The 21359-nt window shown below is 38.6% G+C and overlaps 2 protein-coding genes across 2 annotated transcripts; both read right to left on the bottom strand.

Moving 5' to 3' along the window:
• Positions 1-2291: 2291 nt before the first annotated feature.
• LOC124264227 (serine/threonine-protein phosphatase 6 regulatory ankyrin repeat subunit B-like) lies at positions 2292-7545 on the bottom strand. The gene has a single exon (XM_046698964.1). The coding sequence runs from the start codon at positions 7293-7295 to the stop codon at positions 3351-3353; it is 3945 nt and encodes a 1314-aa protein (XP_046554920.1). The 5' UTR covers positions 7296-7545; the 3' UTR covers positions 2292-3350.
• LOC124264213 lies at positions 7301-20049 on the bottom strand. The gene is made up of 5 exons (XM_046698952.1): positions 19976-20049; positions 14030-14080; positions 8927-8950; positions 7467-8356; positions 7301-7318 (listed from the first exon to the last, which is right to left on the bottom strand). The coding sequence occupies exons 2-5, from the start codon at positions 14049-14051 to the stop codon at positions 7301-7303; spliced, it is 954 nt and encodes a 317-aa protein (XP_046554908.1). The 5' UTR covers positions 14052-14080; positions 19976-20049.
• Positions 20050-21359: the final 1310 nt, after the last annotated feature.

Below are 21359 nucleotides of genomic sequence, written 5' to 3'. Positions count from 1 at the left end.
CAGTCGATAACAACCTGACAATATCTAGTCATATATACTTGGGGCACTATAGATAATAAACAAATCAGAACAGTTCATAACAACCTGACAATATTTAGTCATATATACTTGGGCCACTATACATAGTAAACTAATCAGAACAGTTCATAACAACCTGACAATATTTAGTCATATATACTTGGGCCACTATAGATAGTAAACTAATCAGAACAGTCCATAACAACCTGACAATATTTAATCATATATACTTGGGCCACTATAGATAGTAAACTCATCAGAACAGTTCATAACACCCTGACAATATTTAGTCATACATACTTGGGCCACTATAGATAGTAAACAAATCAGAACAGTTCATAACACCCTGACAATATTTAGTCATACATACTTGGGCCACTATAGATAGTAAACTAATCAGAACAGTCCATAACAACCAGACAATATTTAGTCATATATACTTGGGCCACTATATATAGTAAACAAATCAGAATAGTCCATAACAACCTGACATTATTTGGTCATATATACTTGGGCCACTATACATAGTAAACAAATCAGAACAGTTCATAACAACCTGACAATATTTAGTCATATATACTTGGGCCACTATATATAGTAAACTAATCAGAACAGTCCATAACAACCTGACAATATTTAGTCATATATACTTGGGCCACTATATATAGTAAACAAATCAGAACAGTTCATAACAACCTGACAATATCTAGTCATACATACTTGGGCCACTATACATAGTAAACTAATCAGAACAGTCCATAACAACCTGACAATATTTAGTCATATATACTTGGGCCACTATAGATAGTAAACTAATCAGAACAGTCCATAACAACCTGACAATATTTAGTCATATATACTTGGGCCACTATATATAGTAAACTAATGAGAACAGTCGATAACAACCTGACAATACTTATTCATATATACGAGGGCCACTATACATAGTAAACTAATCAGAACAGTTCATGACAACCTGACAATATTTTATTCATATATTCTTGGGCCACTATATATAGTAAACTAATCAGAACAGTCGATAACAACCTAACAATATTTAATCATATATACTGGGGCCACTATATACAGTAAACTAATCAGAACAGTCGATAACAACCTAACAATATTTAATCATATATACTTGGGCCACTATACATAGTAAACTAATCAGAACAGTTCATAACAACCTGACAATATTTAATCATATATACTTGGGCCACTATATATAGTAAACTAATCAGAACAGTCCAAAACAACCTGACAATATTTAGTCATATCTACTTGGGCCACTATATATAGTAAACTAATCAGAACAGTTCATAACAACCTGACAATATTTAGTCATATATACTTGGGCCACTATACATAGTAAACTAATCAGAACAGTTCATAACAACCTGACAATATTTAATCATATATACTTGGGCCACTATATATAGTAAACTAATCAGAACAGTCCAAAACAACCTGACAATATTTAGTCATATCTACTTGGGCCACTATATATAGTAAACTAATCAGAACAGTTCATAACAACTCTGACAATATTTAGTCATATAGTCATATATACTTGGGCCACTATAGATAGTAAACTAATCAGAACAGTTCATAACAACCTGACAATATTTAGTCATATATACTTGGGCCACTATACATAGTAAACTAATCAGAACAGTTCATAACAACCTGACAATATTTAGTCATATATACTTGGGCCACTATACATAGTAAACTAATCAGAACAGTTCATAACAACCTGACAATATTTAGTCATATATACTTGGGCCACTATACATAGTAAACTAATCAGAACAGTTCATAACAACCTGCCAATATTTAGTAATATATACTGGGGCCATTATATATAGCAAACAAATCAGAACAGTCCCTAACAACCTGACAATATTTAGTCATATATACTTGGGCCACAATACATAGTAAACAAATCAGAACTGTTCATAACAACCTGACAATATTTAGTCATATATACTTGGGCCACTATATATAGTAAACAAATTACAACAGTTCATAACAACCTGACAATATTTAGTCTTACACACTTGGGCCACTATAGACTGTAAACAATCAGAACAGTCCATAACAACCTGATAATATTTAATCATATATACTTGGGCCACTATACATAGTAAACTAATCAGAATAGTTCATAACAACCTGACAATATTTAGTCATATATACTTGGGCCACTATAGACTGTAAACAATCAGAACAGTTCATAACAGCCTGACAATATTTAGTCATATATACTTGGGCCACTATACATAGTAAACAAATCAGAATAGTTCATAACAACCTGACAATATTTAGTCATATATACTTGGGCCACTATGGACTGTAAACAATCAGAACAGTCCATAACAACCATCGCAGATGTTTATCTTATCTGTAATCTATGATGCATATGTATGAAGGGCAGTGGTCCCAATAACTGAAAGATACACAATCTATCAAAGTGAACCAACCACAAGAGATCATGACAACCTGTCAAAAACTAGTCATGTATACTTAAGGCACAATACAAAGTGAACCAAATACAGTGGAAGCTGTCAAAACCGGCAGCTGCCCAACCCGGCAAGTTGTCAACACCGGCACCAAATCTCAGTCCCGTCCAGGGCTAGTTCATTTATCGTCATATAAAAGCTCTGCAATCCGACATCTGTCAATTCAAGATCTCGGCATGAAATGAGCCGCCCGAATATGTGTTTATACAGTAATCAGCGCTGTCTAATCCGGCGTGTGGCGAGGAGTTGGTTGGATATGTATTGTCACCAATTAATCCTGCGTTGAAACTACATGCTTGCCGACAAAGATAATTTAATCTTAGTTCAATATGGGTATACTTGTATATGTAATTAGTGAGTTGAGAGAGAAATTGAGAAAACCATGTTATACAACAATGTATATGAGAGTGATAAAACTGGTTCAGTTCTAGTCTTAGGTAACCGTGTCAGCTCTACAATTCGGCACTCTGTCTAAAGTGGATTATTTCTTCAGTCCGGTTGTGTGCCGGTTTACACAGCTTCCACTGTACATAACAAATCAATATTTGATCAACTGGACATAGCCAGCTTCATGTTGTACCAACTCCATAACACACAATTGCAAGTACTGATTATATACACTGTAGAAAAATTACACAGAGAGAGCGAGCTTCATGACTAACTGAAATTGACAATTACTGATAAAACAAACTAGAGGCGATGTTAATCAGCCCCATAACTCTCTTTCTTTCTCCTTCAATCCTCAAAGTTCTTCATATCTAATTTGTTGATAAATCAATGACCAAGAACAACACTATCTTCTGTACACAATCACAGTGACTGCTTCTGAGCAACACGTCCCTGCAAAAGTGTAACGCTAGTTGTTTTCCCACCACGAGTTGCATAGTCAAGGGCTGTCATCCCTTGCTGGTCCGTTACAAAGGGATCAGCACCATTATCTAGTAGAAGTCTGACATTCTCACTGCAATAACCTTCAGCTGCATAGTGAAGAGCTGTTTTCCCAAGTTGGTCGCTCAGTGTTGTCCCAGAGCCTTTGTTCAGAAGTAGACGTACAGACAAACTAGAGTCACGCGCTGCTGCAAAGTGCAGTGGAGTTCTTCCTTCATTGTCCTGCTGACTTGCATCCACGCCATTGTCTAGTAATACCTTAATATTGTCTCCGTGTTTTGTTTCTGCTGCATAGTGAAGTGGAGTTTTCCCTTGTTGATCTTTGGCATATGGGTCTGCACCTTTCTCCAAGAGCCGTTTAACATTGTCACTTGTTCCTTTGGCCGATGCATAGTGGAGTGGTGTTTTGCCTTCCTTGTCTTTAATGAATGGGGTAGCATTATCGTCCAAGAGAAGTTGCAGGCTATAAACGCTACCGCTCTCAGCTGCACAATGAAGTGCAGTTTTACCTTGATTGTCCGTCACAGAATGACTGCATCCGTTCTCAACGAGGAGCTTAGCAATACTCTTCGTCTTCTTGATTCTTTCGGATACAGCCCGATAAGATGTGTCAGTGTACCTACAGATGTTAAAGACATACTCGGCTTCAACTGCAGCATGCAGGGCCGTTTTGCCTTGTTGGTCCTGTATACAGGGATCACCTCCACTTTCCAACAGGAGATTGGCACACTCCCAATTATTATGCTCTGCTGCATGGTGAAGGGGCGTTTTGCCTTCTTTGTCCCGTATACGCGGATCTGCACCCTTCTCCAACAATAAATCAATACTCTCTAGTTTGTGAATTGCTGCCAAGTGAAGAGGCGTTTGGCCCCCATCATCCTTCGCACAAGGATCAGCACCGTTGTCCAAAAACAGTTTCACACTCTCATCGCAGTTTCCCTCTGTTGCAAGGTGAAGAGGAGTTCTCCCTGAATGATCCTTTGTATTGGAATCAGCACCATGAGCCAACAGTTGCTCCACGCTGTCTTTATTGATATCTGCTACGTAGTGAAGGACCGTCATGCCTTTTTTGTCCCTGAGAGACACATCAGCACCTTTGTTCACAATTAACCGAACATTCTCATTGTGTCGATATTTGGCTGCATAGTGAAGGGGTGTTTCACCATTGTGGTTTTGTACACACGGGTCGAAGTTCTTATCTAAGAGAAGCTTAACAATATTTGAGTATTTTGTTTCTGCTGCATAGTGAAGAGGGGTCTTTCCATCTTCGTCTTGTACGTCCCATTCTTGACATCTTTCCAGAAGTAGCTCAACGTTCTCAGTGTTGCAATACAGTAATGCCCAATGAAGAGCTGTCATGCCTTTGTCATCCTGTACAGGGGAATCAACACCTCTCTCCAGGAACAATCTGAGAACTTCACTACATTTATTACGGGCAGCAAAGTGAAGTGTAGTCTCGCAGTGTTGATCCTGAGTGTGTGGATTTGCTCCATGATCCAATAACAGCATGACATTCTCTCTATCAAGACATTTTGCAGCAATGTGAAGTACAGTGGCTCCAAACGTATCCTGTACACAAGGACTGGCTCCATTTTGCAGGAGTAAGTTCATAATGACACAGTTCTGACTTTTCACAGCATAATGAAGGGCATCTCTGCCATAGATATCTGATACACTAGGATCTGCTCCTCCATTAAGCAGAAGCTTAACAGTCTCAGAGTCTTTAAGTTCTACTGCAAAGTGAAGGGCTGTTTTACCATTTTTGTCCTGAACATCTGGATTGACCCCTTTTTCTAAGAACAGCCTCACATTGTGAAAGTGTTGTTTCTTTACAGCTTGTAGGAGCACAGTCCGACCTTTTTCATCTGGAACACGTGGATCAGCGCCTCCTTCTAGAAGTATTGTCAGTTTGTTCTTGTCCCCCTTGATTGCAGCATAGTGAATCACTGTACGGCCCTGTTGGTTCTTTATGTTTGGATCAATACCATGGTTTAGCATTAGCTTAATAAAGCCATCTGATGTAGATATTGCATCTACAAGTGGGTTTGGGACAAAGGCATATAACAGTAAACTGTTCCCAAAGTTATCTTTTTGATTGAAGTCAATTTTTCTAGACGATAGAAAGTGCAGAATCTCCAAATACCCACTTTGTAAAGCTGACTTCACAGCTGGAAATAAGACAGTCCTTCCCAAATGGTCTTTTATACTCAAAGGCACCTGCTTCGTGTCAAGAAGATATTGAAGTTTCTCCACAGCATCAATGGGGGATGCTGCAGCCTTGTGAATTACTGTTTCCCCATTGTCGTCAGCTACGTCAACATCAGCACCATGTTCACAGAGCAACTTAACAACGTCAATATCAGCATTTCTACATGCAGCAAGAATAACTCTCTTACACAACTTTCGTTCTTCTGTGAGGGGCATAAGGGTAATGTTCATATGTTGTGTATCGATGTTCACGTTGGCTCCCTTGTTACACAGATACTTTACAAGAGCAAGATGTCCATACTCTGTTGCTTTATAAAGAAGTGTCCTGTTTTGTTCATCAACCTCATTAATGTCGCTTCCTGCTTTTATGAGTTGAGTAACAATGTTCAGATCTGGAGGGGATGTAAGTTCCATACACAATAAAGGTATACACCCATTGCTGTTTTTCATGTCAACCGGTGCATGCTTTGAAAGTAGTAAGTCAACAATTTCCACCTGGTTGTGTTTGACAGCAATATGAAGCGGTGTATTTCCATTTCTATCTAGTGTATTGACTTCAGTGCCTTTCTTTAGCAGCAGCGACGCACATTCAATGTTACCATGTTGAACTGCAGTGTGCAATAAGAACGCAATGCTGTAAATTACTTCTCGTTCCTGTTCCATATCCGACTTCACCTGTCCAGCTTGTGTGCAACTGAGGATTTCTTCCAGACAATCCCCTCCTCCATAGGCTGCTGCCTGTTGTAGAGGCGTTGGATAATATTCCTCTGTGCTGAACATGTCTTCACCATTTGAATATATATCCTTCACATGCACACCTTGCTCAAGAACAAGTCGCAAAACAGTTGCATCAGCATGAGTTGCTGCTTGCAAGGTGAGATAGTCAAAATCTACCTTGCATCCTGTGCCAAGGAGAATTCTGACTATTTCACTTAGATGCCTCATGTCATAGGGCATAAACAGAGGACACCTATAGCCTTTACTAAGCTCCCTGACAAGCTCTACTAATACATTACTGAAGATCCCCAAGCTGTGTGTGTCACCCTTTAACCTTTTGACCAGTAAGTGTACAATATGTACGTTTCCATTCATTACAGCTAGCCCAAACAGATCTCTTAGATTGGATATGGAATCCCATGTGAACCTTCTGTGCTCTGTCACAACAACGTTGAAAATAGTCTCGGTGACATCGGCGTCTATTTGTCTTGCTGGACAAAGAGCTCTGAAGCAATTTTCATCTGGTGTTGCTCCATTGTCAAGTAGGTTCTTGACAAGCTCATTTCTTCCGACAAACACAGCACAAGACAAACACCCCTGGAGGACGTCTGCACCTGTGTCTCTATTCATAGCAATCAAAATATCCACAAGTCTTTTGATGTTCTTAAAAATCAAACAGGGAACTATCTTCCGAAATCCAAACAGTGACACATTGTTACCTGGACTGGTGAAACACAACCGTTTTTCAGGTTCAAATGCATGCTGCCAGATAGCTTGTATTTTATCTTCGGATTTCCAGTTTGATATCAAACACTGAATGAAGTCGTCATCATGAAAAGCAGCATGGTTCAAGATTTCTATTGGAGCAGTTGGGCCCAACAATAATGTTGTAATCCGATCAGCAAATGTGGGATAGTGATCTTCAGTCAGTAATATGACCATCTCAGTCACATCAGGATAATTTCCTTTCGTTTGAACAAGTTCCAAAAGCAACTGTACAGGGCATGTCTTGATGCAGAGGTTGGTATCGATCTTTGACAATGTGACGAACACACACTCTGATATCGACTGATGCTGAAACTCATATCCATCTTGAGTGCGCTCTAAGTATACACCACAGAGTGAATCAGCCTTTTCTCGGATTCCAACAAGACTTGGATTCTCAGGTATGTCTGCACACACATCTTTTAAAGTTTCAGCTATGTTGCTGAACTCTGGCGTCCTCTTCTTAAGAAGTGTGTGTTTTATGCACCCGTTTTGCATTAGGATCAGGAGAAGAACTAGGTACCCCAAACCATCACTTTCTTGTAGTCTGTTTATCTCCTCTAAGACATACTCATGTGGTCGAAGGAAGAAACTAACTCCCTTACCCTGTGCTTGTTTGCTGTTTGCAAAGAACTTGCAACACTGAGGAAAACCCAGGGCTGCTCTTGATGCAGTAATAACTTCTATATCCTCCGTTGTGAAGCCACTCTTGATTGGACAGATAGTCTGCAGCATTTTCCCTTTCTCACTGTGCTGAAGTGCATATTCTCCCTCATCCAAATTGACACACGGTATGTCCTTCATCAAATTATATTTCTTCAGTTCAGCTTCACACTTGACACTTATTTCTGGTCTCGAAGTGATGACAAGAAGGATATGCTGTGATTCGATTGATGGCCACATAATATTAAATGTTTTTCCCCATTCACCTACTCTTGAAGGGACTAAGTTACTGGACCCAAATATGTTATCTATCATCACAATGTACCTGCGTCGATCACGGCCAGTTCTTTTGGGTATCAGTTTCCATTCCTCCGCTGATGTCAGTAAAACAGGTACTCTGCTGTTGTCTTCAGATAGTTTCGACAGAAGTCTAAGACCAAGCCTTGACTTGCCAGAACCAGATCTCCCTTTGATGAATATTCTTCCGTGGTCTGTCAACAGTCTTAAAGATGACCTCTCGTAATAGGTGGACACGAATGCTTTGTCATCATAACTGATAAGATCATTCGTTGAATCTGAAAAAGAAGTAGATTCGTTTTTACAATTCATGAAAGAAATGACGGTTAATTTTGTGTTAATTTTCCAAATAAAATTCAACTCAATGTTCAAAGGTTGGTAAACGAACTTTCCTTGAGTGTGCGTAGAAACATTTATATGCTGAAGTCATTTTTTCAGGCATGACATCACTTGATCATATCTTGTGAGGTGAGGTGAAATGGGGTTTAACGTCGTACTTAAGATTATTTCGCTTATATGACGACGTGCATGTGTGTGTATGTGTGGCTGCTTGTACTAGCCCAGACTTAAGCTGGTTTTATGGTGCCATCTCACTGAGATACCATGCCGCAGTTAAGCATGAATACCCTACTCAGACACATTATACTGACTCCGAGCCGATCAGCCGAGTACCAGGCAGGAACCAACAAATTCCCTAATTTAACGTCTTTTGGTATGAAGCGGGGGATCGAACCCGCGACCTTCCATTCTCCGGGCGGACGCTCTAACCACTACACCACGGAGGCGGTCGATCATATCTTGTGAAAGCCAGTTTGGGATCTGAATATTTTGAGTAACACAGTACATACCACACATATTTTGGAAACGTCTACCTGAAATGAAACAGAATAGAAACGTTAACCACGTGAAATACAATGCTGCATCTGAGACTTTTTTCAATTGGACAGTTTGTATATGAGCGATGGGATTTTTCTATTTAAGCTAAGCCCGTGGCTTGTTTGGTAGGACTGACTCATTAGTTTTGCAAACCCCATCTGTCATATACACACTTACAGTGAGTGTAGATCGGTTATTTTCAGTGGCATGTCAAAGTTAAATGTCAAAGTCCATGTCAAAGGGTCATCACTTCGATCTAACTAAGTATCGCTCTTCCAGAAGCCAGAAGAATCTCATTAACATTTGCAGGTAGAAGGTGCATTCATATGTCTCTCATGCAGTATTGTGTCATCGTGGTCAAAATGTTTACCGAAATGTTATTCCACTCAAGTGAAATATCGATTTGTGTTCTTTCACATATTTTCACAGATTAGACAACTCCATTTATTCTCTACCATTAATAAGTGATGATAATAAATCAATTACAGCCATATTGATGACATAACGTTATACTCCCAGTAAGAATGACATCACGTAATATTATCTGTATGTGTGATATCACAGTATGTTCTCTGTAAGTATGACTCTAATAATACTCCTTGTATGTATGGCATTATATAATACTATCGGTGTGGAATAATGCTCTCTGTAAGTATGACGTCAAATAATACTCCTTGTATGTATTGCGTTATATAATACTATCGGTGTGGAATAATGCCCTATTTGTGTGTAAGTATGACTCTAATAATACTCCTTGTATGTATGGCGTTATATAATACTATCAGTGTGGAATAATGATCTCTTTGTGAGTAAGTATGACGTCAAATAATACTCCTTGTATGTATGGCGTTATATAATACTATCGGTGTGGAATAATGTTCTCTGTAAGTATGACTCTAATAATACTCCTTGTATGTATGGTGTTATATAATACTATCGGAGTGGAATAATGCTCTATGTAAGTATGACATCAAATAATACTCCTTGTATGTATGGCGTTATATAATACTATCAGTGTGGAATAATGCTCTCTTTGTGTGTAAGTATGACTCTAATAATATTCTTTGTATGTATGGCGTTATATAATACTATCGGTGTGGAATAATGCTCTCTGTAAGTATGACGTCAAATAATGCTCCTTGTATGTATGGCGTTATATAATACTATCAGTGTGGAAAAATGCTCTCTGTAAGTACAACTCTAATAATACTCCTTGTATGTATGGCGTTATATAATACTATCGGTGTGGGATAATGCTCTCTATAAGTATGACGTCAAATAATACTCCTTGTATGTATGGCGTTATATAATACTATCGGGGTGGAATAATGCTCTCTGTAAGAATGACGTCAAATAATACTCCTTGTATGTTTGGCGTTATATAATACTATCAGTGTGAATAATGCTCTCTGTAAGTACAACTCTAATAATACTACTAGTATGTATGGCGTTATATAATACTATCAGTGTGGGATAATGCTCTATGTAAGTATGACGTCAAATAATACCCCTTGTATGTATGGCGTTATATAATACTATTTGTGTGGAATAATGCTCTCTGTAAGTATGATGTCAAATAATACTCCTTGTATGTATGGCGTTATATAATACTATCGGTGTGGAATAATGCTCTCTGTAAGAATGATGTCAAATAATACTCCTTGTATGTTTGGCGTTATATAAAACTATCAGTGTGGAATAATGCTCTCTGTAAGTACAACTCTAATAATACTCCTTGTATGTATGGCGTTATATAATACTTTCGGTAAGCAAGTGTGGAATAATGCTCTCTGTAAGTATGACTCTAATAATACTCCTTGTATGTATGGCGTTATATAATACTATCGGTGTGGAATAATGCTCTCAGTAAGTACAACTCTGATAATACTCCTTGTATGTATGGCGTTATATAATACTATCGGAGTTGAATAATGCTCTCTGTAAGTATGACTCTAATAATACTCCTTGTATGTATGGCGTTATATAATACTATCGGTGTGGAATAATGCTCTCTGTAAGTATGACGTCAAATAATACTCCTTGTATGTATGGCGTTATATAATACTATCAGTGTGGAATACTATCAGTGTGGAATAATGCTCTCTGTAAGTATGACGCTCTAATAATACTCCTTTGTATGTATGGCATTATATAATACTTTCGGTAAAAAAGTGTGGAATAATGCTCTCTGTAAGTATGACTCTAATAATACTCCTTGTATGTATGGCGTTATATAATACTATCGGTGTGGAATAATGCTCTCTGTAAGTATAACTCTAATAATACTCCTTGTATGTATGGCGTTATATAATACTATTTGTGTGGAATAATGCTCTCTGTAAGTATGACGTCAAATAATACTCCTTGTATGTATGGCGTTATATAATACTATCGGTGTGGAATAATGCTCTCTGTAAGTATGACTCTAATAATAATCTTGTATGTTGTATGTATGGCGTTATATAATACTATCGGTGTGGAATAATGCTCTCTGTAAGTATGTACTCTAAATAATACTCCTTGTATGTATGGCGTTATATAATACTATCGGTGTGGAATAATGCTCTATGTAAGTATGACGTCAAATAATACTCCTTGTATGTATGGCGTTATATAATACTATCGGTGTGGAATAATGCTCTCTGTAAGAATGACGTCAAATAATACTCCTTGTATGTTTGGCGTTATATAATACTATCAGTGTGGAATAATGCTCTCTGTAAGTACAACTCTAATAATACTCTTTGTATGTATGGCATTATATAATACTTTAATAATACTCCTTGCATGTGTGGAATAATAATCTCTGTAAGTATGACTCTAATAATACTACTTTGTATGTATGGCGTTATATAATACTATCGGTGTGGAATAATGCTCTCTGTAAGAATGTACAACTCTAATAATACTCCTTGTATGTATGGCGTTATATAATACTATCGGAGTTGAATAATGCTCTCTGTAAGTATGACTCTAATAATACTCCTTGTATGTATGGCGTTATATAATACTATCGGTGTGGAATAATGCTCTCTGTAAGTATAACTCTAATAATACTCCTTGTATGTATGGCGTTATATAATACTATCGGTGTGGAATAATGCTCTCTGTAAGTATGACTCTAATAATACTCCTTGTATGTATGGCGTTATATAATACTATCGGTGTGGAATAATGCTCTCTGTAAGTATGACGTCAAATAATACTCCTTGTATGTATGGCGTTATATAATACTATCGGTGTGGAATAATGCTCTGTAAGTATGACGTCAAATAATACTCCTTGTATGTATGGCGTTATATAATACTATCGGTGTGGAATAATGCTCTCTGTAAGTAAAGTACATCTAATAATACTCCTTGTATGTATGGCGTTATATAATACTATCGGTGTGGAATAATGCTCTCTGTAAGATGACGTCTAATAATACTCCTTGTATGTATGGCGTTATATAATACTATCAGTGTGGAATAATGCTCTGTAAGTATGACTCTAATAATGACTCCTTGTATGTATGGCATTATATAATACTATCGGTGTGGAATAATGCTCTCTGTAAGTATGACGTCAATAATACTCTTTGAATAATGCTATCGGTGTGGAATAATGCTCTCTATAAGTATGACTCTAATAATACTCCTTGTATGTATGGCGTTATATAATACTATCAGTGTTGAATAATGCTCTCTGTAAGTATGACTCTAATAATACTCCTTGTATGTATGGCGTTATATAATACTATCGGTGTGGAATAATGCTCTCTGTAAGTATGACTCTAATAATACTCCTTGTATGTATGGCGTTATATAATACTATCGGTGTGGGATAATGCTCTCTGTAAGTATGACGTCAAATAATACTCCTTGTATGTATGGCGTTATATAATACTATCGGTGTGGAATAATGCTCTATATGTACAACTCTAATATGTAAGTATGACGTCTAATAATACTCCTTGTATGTATGGCGTTATATAATACTAATACTATCGGTGGAATAATGCTCTCTGTAAGTATGACGTCAAATAATACTCCTTGTATGTATGGCGTTATATAATACTATCGGTGTGGAATAATGCTCTCTGTAAGAATGACATCAAATAATACTCCTTGTATTCATGGCATTATACAATACTATCAGTGTGGAATAATGCCCTTTGTAAGTATGACGTCAAATAATACTCCTTGTATGTATGGCGTTATATAATACTATCGGTGTGTAATAATGCTCTCTGTAAGAATGATGTCAAATAATACTCCTTGTATGTTTGGCGTTATATAATACTATCAGTGTGGAATAATGCTCTCTGTAAGTACAACTCTAATAATACTCTTTTTGTATGTATGGCGTTATATAATACTTTCGGTAAGCAAGTGTGGAATAATGCTCTCTGTAAGTATGACTCTAATAATACTCCTTGTATGTATGGCGTTATATAATACTATCAGTGTGGAATAATGCTCTCTGTAAGTACAACTCTAATAATACTCCTTGTATGTATGGTGTTATATAATACTATCGGTGTGGAATAATGCTCTCTGTAAGAATGGCGTCAAATAATACTCCTTGTATGTATGGCGTTATATAATACTATCGGTGTTGAATAATGCTCTCTGTAAGTATGACATCAAATAATAATCCTTGTATATATGGCGTTATATAACACTATCGGTGTGGAATAATGCTCTTTGTAAGTATGACGTCAAATAATACTCCTTGTATGTATGGTGTTATATAATACTATCTGTGTGGAATAATGATCTCTGTAGGTATGACGTCAAATAATACTCGTTGTATGTATGCCGTTATATAGCACTATCGGTGTGTAATAATACTCTTTGTAAGTATGACGTCAAATAATACTCCTTGTATGTATGACGTCATATAATAGTATCTGTAAGCTAGTATGCCGTCAAATCTGGCTCTATGTAATTATGATGTCAAATAATACTCGTTGTATGTATGACGTAACATTATCTGTACGTATGACGCCATATAATACTATCTGTAAGTATGATATCACGTAACACTCCCTGCAAGTGTACTGTGTTTCAGACTATCGCCGCGTCTACTACCTGTGCATTGTAGAATCTCCATTTTCTGTCTTCCTACTTCTTGTTGCAAATCTGTGAAACAAATGTTTTTGGTAAATTCTTTGGGAGCTTTACATCAGAGAAAGATTGCGTTGAACTTAATACACTATTCAAGGGAATTCGCTTAATAAACAAATGATACATTTCAGCTCATTTACATCGTTTTAGAAATAATCGTATATATTCGCAGAAAAACATGAATCTGATATTTTTTCTTTTCACGACTCGATTGTACTATTTAGGGCTTGCTATCGTTATAGATCATGGATATCGGTAATCGTTCACAAAATATCGATCGATTATCGAAAAATACGACATAACCTAGGGCAAAAATGTAAAGTTACTGTTTTCCCATCAAAATCTTCCCTCTTCGTTGATCGATTCCCAACGTGTTATAGACTCGTACGAATAGACTTGTCGACCGGTCTCAGGGTAGGTGGTGCAGTCTCGGAGACTATATCCTAAGGTAACTGGGGATATCAAATGTAACTTACCAGCTGATTTTTAGCTTGTGTATGTAAACTGTCTTTATGTTAAGCATCGCTAGCAAACCGCCTACAATGAACTGATAAAAACTACAGAACAGAGCACTCCAGCCTCATTGCCAATTAATCCCATCTGTCATGTATACTTTGTTCCGCTACCTTGGCTTCCTCCCATTGTTATTGTATCATTACCTACCCCACCTGCTATGTACACCTTGTTCCGCCTCCTCAACATTGGCTTCCTCCTATTGGTATTGTATTATTACCTACCCCATTTGCTATGTACACCTTGTTCTGCCTCCTCAATATTTGCTTCCTCCCATTGTTATTGTATCATTACCTACCCCATCTGCTATGTACACCTTGTTCCACCTCCTCAATATTTGCTATGTACACCTCCTCAATATTTGCTTCCTCCCATTGTTATTGTATCATTACCTACCCCATCTGCTATGTACACCTTGTTCTGCCTCCTCAACTCTGGCTTCCTCCCATTGTTATTGTAATATTACCTACCCCATCTGCTATGTATACCTTGTTCTGCCTCCTCAATAATGGCTTACTCCCATTTTTATTGTATTATTACCTACCCCATCTGCCATGTATACCTTGTTCTGCCTCCTCAATATTGGCTTCCTCCCATTGTTATTGTATTATTACCTACCCCATCTGCCATGTATACCTTGTTCTGCCTCCTCAACATTGGCTTCCTCCCATTGTTATTGTATTATTACCTACCCCATCTGTTTTGTATACCTTGTTCTGCCTCCTCAATATTGGCTTCCTCCCATTGTTATTGTATTATTACCTACCCCATCTGCCATGTATACCTTGTTCTGCCTCCTCAACATTGGCTTCCTCCCATTGTTATTGTATTATTACCTACCCCATCTGCCATGTATACCTTGTTCTGCCTCCTCAATATTGGCTTCCTCCCATTGTTATTGTATTATTACCTACCCCATCTGCCATGTATACCTTGTTCTGCCTCCTCAATATTGGCTTACTCCCATTGTTATTGTATTATTACCACCCCATCTGCCATGTATACCTTGTTCTGCCTCCTCAATATTGGCTTCCTCCCATTGTTATTGTATTATTACCTACCCCATCTGCTATGTATACCTTGTTCTGCCTCCTCAACATTGGCTTCCTCCCATTGTTATTGTATTATTACTACCCCATCTGCTATGTATACCTTGTTCTGCCTCCTCAACATTGGCTTCCTCCCATTGTTATTGTATTATTACCTATCCCCATCTGCCATGTATACCTTTGTTCTGCCTCCCTCAATATTGGCTTCCTCCCATTGTTATTGTATTATTACTTCCCACCCCATCTGCCATGTATACCTTGTTTCTGCCTCCTCAACATTGGCTTCCTCCCATTGTTATTGTATTATTACCTACCCCACCTGCTATGTATACCTTGTTCTGCCTCCTCAACATTGGCTTCCTCCCATTGTTATTGTATTATTACCTATCCCATCTGCTATGTATACCTTGTTCTGCCTCCTCAATATTGGCTTCCTCCCATTGTTATTGTATTATTACCTACCCCATCTGCTATGTGTACCTTGTTCTGCCTCCTCAATATTGGCTTCCTCCCATTGTTATTGTATTATTACCTACCCCATCTGCTATGTATACCTTGTTCTGCCTCCTCAACACTGGCTTCCTCCCATTGTTATTGTATCATTACCTACCCCATCTGCTATGTATACCTTGTTCTGCCTCCTCAACTCTGGCTTCCTCCCATTGTTATTGTATTATTACCTACCCCCATCTGCTATGTATACCTTGTTCTGCCTCCTCAACACTGGCTTCCTCCCATTGTTATTGTATCATTACCTACCCCATCTGCTATGTATACCTTGTTCTGCCTCCTCAACATTGGCTTCCTCCCATTGTTATTGTATTATTACCTACCCCATCTGCTATGTATACCTTGTTCTGCCTCCTCAACATTGGCTTCCTCCCATTGTTATTGTATTATTACCTACCCCATCTGCTATGTATACCTTGTTCTGCCTCCTCAACACTGGCTTCCTCCCATTGTTATTGTATTATTACCTACCCCCATCTGTTATGTATACCTTGTTCTGCCTCCTCAACTCTGGCTTCCTCCCATTGTTATTGTATCATTACCTACCCCATCTGCTATGTATACCTTGTTCTGCCTCCTCAACACTGGCTTCCTCCCATTGTTATTGTATTATTACCTACCCCATCTGCTATGTATACCTTGTTCTGCCTCCTCAACTCTGGCTTCCTCCCATTGATATTGTATCATTACCTACCCCATCTGCTATGTATACCTTGTTCTGTCTCCTCAACATTGGCTTCCTCCCATTGTTATTGTATTATTACCTACCCCATCTGCTATGTACACCTTGTTCCGCCTCCTCAATATTGGCTTCCTCCCATTGTTATTGTATTATTACCTATCCCATCTGCCATGTATACCTTGTTCTGCCTCCTCAATATTGGCTTCCTCCCATTGTTATTGTTTTATTACCTACCCCATCTGCCATGTATACCTTGTTCTGCCTCCTCAACATTGCTTCCTCCTCCTCATTGTTATTGTATTATTACCTACCCCATCTGTTTTGTGTATACCTTGTTCTGCCTCCTCAATATTGGCTTACTCCCATTGTTATTGTATTATTACCTACCCCATCTGCCATGTATACCTTGTTCTGCCTCCTCAACATTGCTTCCTCTCATTGTTATTGTATTATTACCTACCCCATTTGCTATGTACACCTTGTTCTGCCTCCTCAATATTGGCTTACTCCCATTGTTATTGTATTATTACCTACCCCATCTGCTATGTATACCTTGTTCTGCCTCCTCAATATTGGCTTCCTCCCATTGTTATTGTATTATTACCTACCCCATCTGTTTTGTATACCTTGTTCTGCCTCCTCAATATTGGCTTACTCCCATTGTTATTGTATTATTACCTACCCCATCTGCCATGTATACCTTGTTCTGCCTCCTCAACATTGGCTTCCTCCCATTGTTATTGTATTATTACCTACCCCATCTGCTATGTATACCTTGTTCTGCCTCCTCAATATTGGCTTCCTCCCATTGTTATTGTATTATTACCTACCCCATCTGCCATGTATACCTTGTTCTGCCTCCTCAATATTGGCTTCCTCCCATTGTTATTGTTTTATTACCTACCCCATCTGCCATGTATACCTTGTTCTGCCTCCTCAACATTGCTTCCTCTCATTGTTATTGTATTATTACCTACCCCATCTGTTTTGTATACCTTGTTCTGCCTCCTCAATATTGGCTTACTCCCATTGTTATTGTATTATTACCTACCCCATCTGCCATGTATACCTTGTTCTGCCTCCTCAACATTGGCTTCCTCCCATTGTTATTGTATTATTACCTACCCCATCTGCCATGTATACCTTGTTCTGCCTCCTCAACATTGGCTTACTCCCATTGTTATTGTATTATTACCTACCCCATCTGCCATGTATACCTTGTTCTGCCTCCTCAATATTGGCTTACTCCCATTGTTATTGTATTATTACCTACCCCATCTGCCATGTATACCTTGTTCTGCCTCCTCAATATTGGCTTACTCCCATTGTTATTGTATTATTACCTACCCCATCTGCCATGTATACCTTGTTCTGCCTCCTCAATATTGGCTTCCTCCCATTGTTATTGTATTATTACCTACCCCATCTGCTATGTATACCTTGTTCTGCCTCCTCAACATTGGCTTCCTCCCATTGTTATTGTATTATTACCTACCCCATCTGCTATGTATACCTTGTTCTGCCTCCTCAATATTGGCTTCCTCCCATTGTTATTGTATTATTACCTACCCCATCTGCTATGTATACCTTGTTCTGCCTCCTCAATATTGGCTTACTCCCATTGTTATTGTATTATTACCTACCCCCATCTGCTATGTATACCTTGTTCTGCCTCCTCAACATTGGCTTCCTCCCATTGTTATTGTATTATTACCTACCCCATCTGCTATGTATACCTTGTTCTGCCTCCTCAACATTGGCTTCCTCCCATTGTTATTGTATTATTACCTACCCCATCTGTTATGTATACCTTGTTCTGCCTCCTCAACTCTGGCTTCCTCCCATTGTTATTGTATCATTACCTACCCCATCTGCTATGTACACCTTGTTCTGCCTCCTCAACACTGGCTTCCTCCCATTGTTATTGTATCATTACCTACCCCATCTGCTATGTATACCTTGTTCTGCCTCCTCAACATTGGCTTCCTCCCATTGTTATTGTATCATTACCTACCCCATCTGCTATGTATACCTTGTTCTGCCTCCTCAACATTGGCTTCCTCCCATTGTTATTGTATCATTACCTACCCCATCTGCTATGTACACCTTGTTCTGCCTCCTCAACATTGGCTTCCTCCCATTGTTATTGTATCATTACCTACCCCATCTGCTATGTATACCTTGTTCTGCCTTCTCAACAATGGCTTCCTCCCATTGTTATTGTATTATTACCTATCCCATTGTTGTTGTTGTTAATCCCTTTGATGTATTCCCTCATGTTTTCTTACTTAATCCCTGTTACATGTATATAAGTCGGTTCTGTGCTGTAGTACTTTACTCTTGATTGACAACGGTATAAGAAGTCATACCGAAACGTCGCTTCATATCAAATAAAGAAGTTGTTATCCATAAAATATGATACTTTTCTTTTGAATGTGTGTGGTAATGACATATTATACATATTTCATGTATGTTACATGTTAACATCACACTTCTTGACAGCTAACACACACATTAAAATTACATCTTAGTTTTCGTTAAGGCAAAACAAAGATCGGGTGTCATCTCATTGCGGGCTATGTCATAACAACCTTATTTGGCCTCAGATCTCATATCACTCATTCGTGACCCACTCGTGTCATTCAGGGAAATGCCGAAGAATACGGAAAGGGGCGATTTGTGACAAGAACTAGTAATGATAATTCGTGACCCATTCGTGACCAGCTCGTGTTATTCCGGGACATGCCGAATAGCGAGGTTACGGAAAGGGGCGACTGGTAACGAATGAGTAATGATAACACAGATTGCCTCCCTTACCTGAAACCTGTGATTTTACAACCGCTCTTGTCAGTATGTTTACACGACAATAAGGGTCAAGCGGCTCTTTATAACAAAAGTCGTTTCGTCTCCTCCATGAACACATTCAGTATAAACAGAAGACAAACTGGCTCTGGAACACACCAGGGAAATCCATGAGAGGCATAACTGACGGACGTGTATGGGTCTTGTTGAGATAACAATGTTTGACCTTTAAAAGTCATACAGACATAACAGGCTATAAGCTGAAGCAAGAAGCTGCACCCGAAACGGTTTTGCTTGCCTAGATAATAATGTATATGAATGACAAATATGAACAGACAATGAAATATGATTTACCTGCTGGAAGACGAGGAAGGGTGGCAATGCGGAAACGAAGAGCAATTTTCCCGGAAGAGAAAAGTTTCCTACCCGCTTACCTCCCCTTATCTCCGACCACCCTGGTAGATTTTAAGTCCGCCACATGTTTTGACAGAGGTGCTGCTTGTGAACAGGTGCAAAGCAAATGATGAGAAGTAAATACACATAGTATCATAGGCGGACCCAGAGGAGTGTGTGTGCGTGCTCGTGCGCGTGCGCGTGCGTGCCACCTCTGAATAAAACAGACGACTTAACGAAGGTATCACCGTGACGTAATTGGCGGTCGGCCGTTTTAATGATATAAGCTGCAGTAAGTTGTGAAATACAGATTTGCGGTTAATACAGCCTTAAAATCAGGCGTGGCAAGAATTGTCATAGAAAAAAGATCCATTACAGAACAGAACTTTTAACACGCTCATAAGAGGTGCAAATACGCAGTTAAGATACATAGGATGTCGGGATGGTTTTCATGAAACATCACACGTGTCGCAGAGGTTACACGTTCTTTCTTCAGGTGGAATTTTGTGCCACCTTCCTACAATACTTTTATAACGAACACGGATAGGACGAACTGACGGCTATAGCGTACTGTTTTAAAAGTCCCGAATAAACCTTATATTATCATATGAAAAAGTGAATAACGAACACGGATATGACGAACTGACTGCTATAGCGAACTGTTTTAAAAGTCCCGAATAAACCTTATATTATCATATGAAAAAGTGAATAGCGAACTACGGATATAACGAGCTAATGTCAGTGGTCCCTTGGAGTTCGTTATAAAGGTATTTTACTTCTGCATGTAAACGATGGCAGGAAGTTTTAAACAAGAGGGATCTGGTCTAAAATAAACCATCCAACCCAATAGTTGGTTGTCAGGCTCGGCGTCTGTGGCAGCACCTGAGTCCGCGAGGAACCGGTTCGAGGTACAGGCCCTCGTGTCTTTGCGAGGATTAAAGATTGTTTAAAAATAATGTAAAACTTTGGGACGACCCCTGACTCGAAATGTTTCACAGTACAATTGTGGCTTGTGGTTCGAAGCCCAGCCGCGATAGAGATAAATTTCTGTGCATGCGTGCATGCTTGCGTTCCGATCCACAAAATGTTCTCTTACGTCCAGCATAATTTGTTTTCAGCAATTGCTAACCCATTTCAGACTGTGTTACCTCTTGCGACTAGTTATTGGGAACACTTGACACACCCTACCCTGAATGATAAACTTGAAGCTGGAATATTGCTGACTACGGCGGTAAACAATATTCACTCAACCAGCTAATTCTCTGGATAGAGAAAACACAACCATTATATGCAGACAACTTTTAATATTCATGTATGCATATTTGATATTAGATTTTTTACGATC

Source organism: Haliotis rubra, unplaced genomic scaffold (assembly GCF_003918875.1).
Source record: "Haliotis rubra isolate DU_JTF1 unplaced genomic scaffold, ASM391887v1 Scf914, whole genome shotgun sequence".
NCBI lineage: Eukaryota > Metazoa > Mollusca > Gastropoda > Lepetellida > Haliotidae > Haliotis > Haliotis rubra.
This window is presented reverse-complemented; position numbering and strand designations above follow the sequence as displayed.

Coding starts and splice junctions, on each gene's coding strand:
- LOC124264213 (XM_046698952.1), bottom strand. CDS start 14,051: ATGGAGATTCTACAATGCACAG. Junction 8,951..14,029: donor GGAGATTCTACAATGCACAG/GTAGTAGACGCG, acceptor GTTTCATTTCAG/GTAGACGTTTCCAAAATATG. Junction 8,357..8,926: donor ACGTTTCCAAAATATGTGTG/GTATGTACTGTG, acceptor CTTCTTTTTCAG/ATTCAACGAATGATCTTATC.
- LOC124264227 (XM_046698964.1), bottom strand. CDS start 7,295: ATGGTCATATTACTGACTGAAGATCACTATCCCACATTTGCTGATCGG.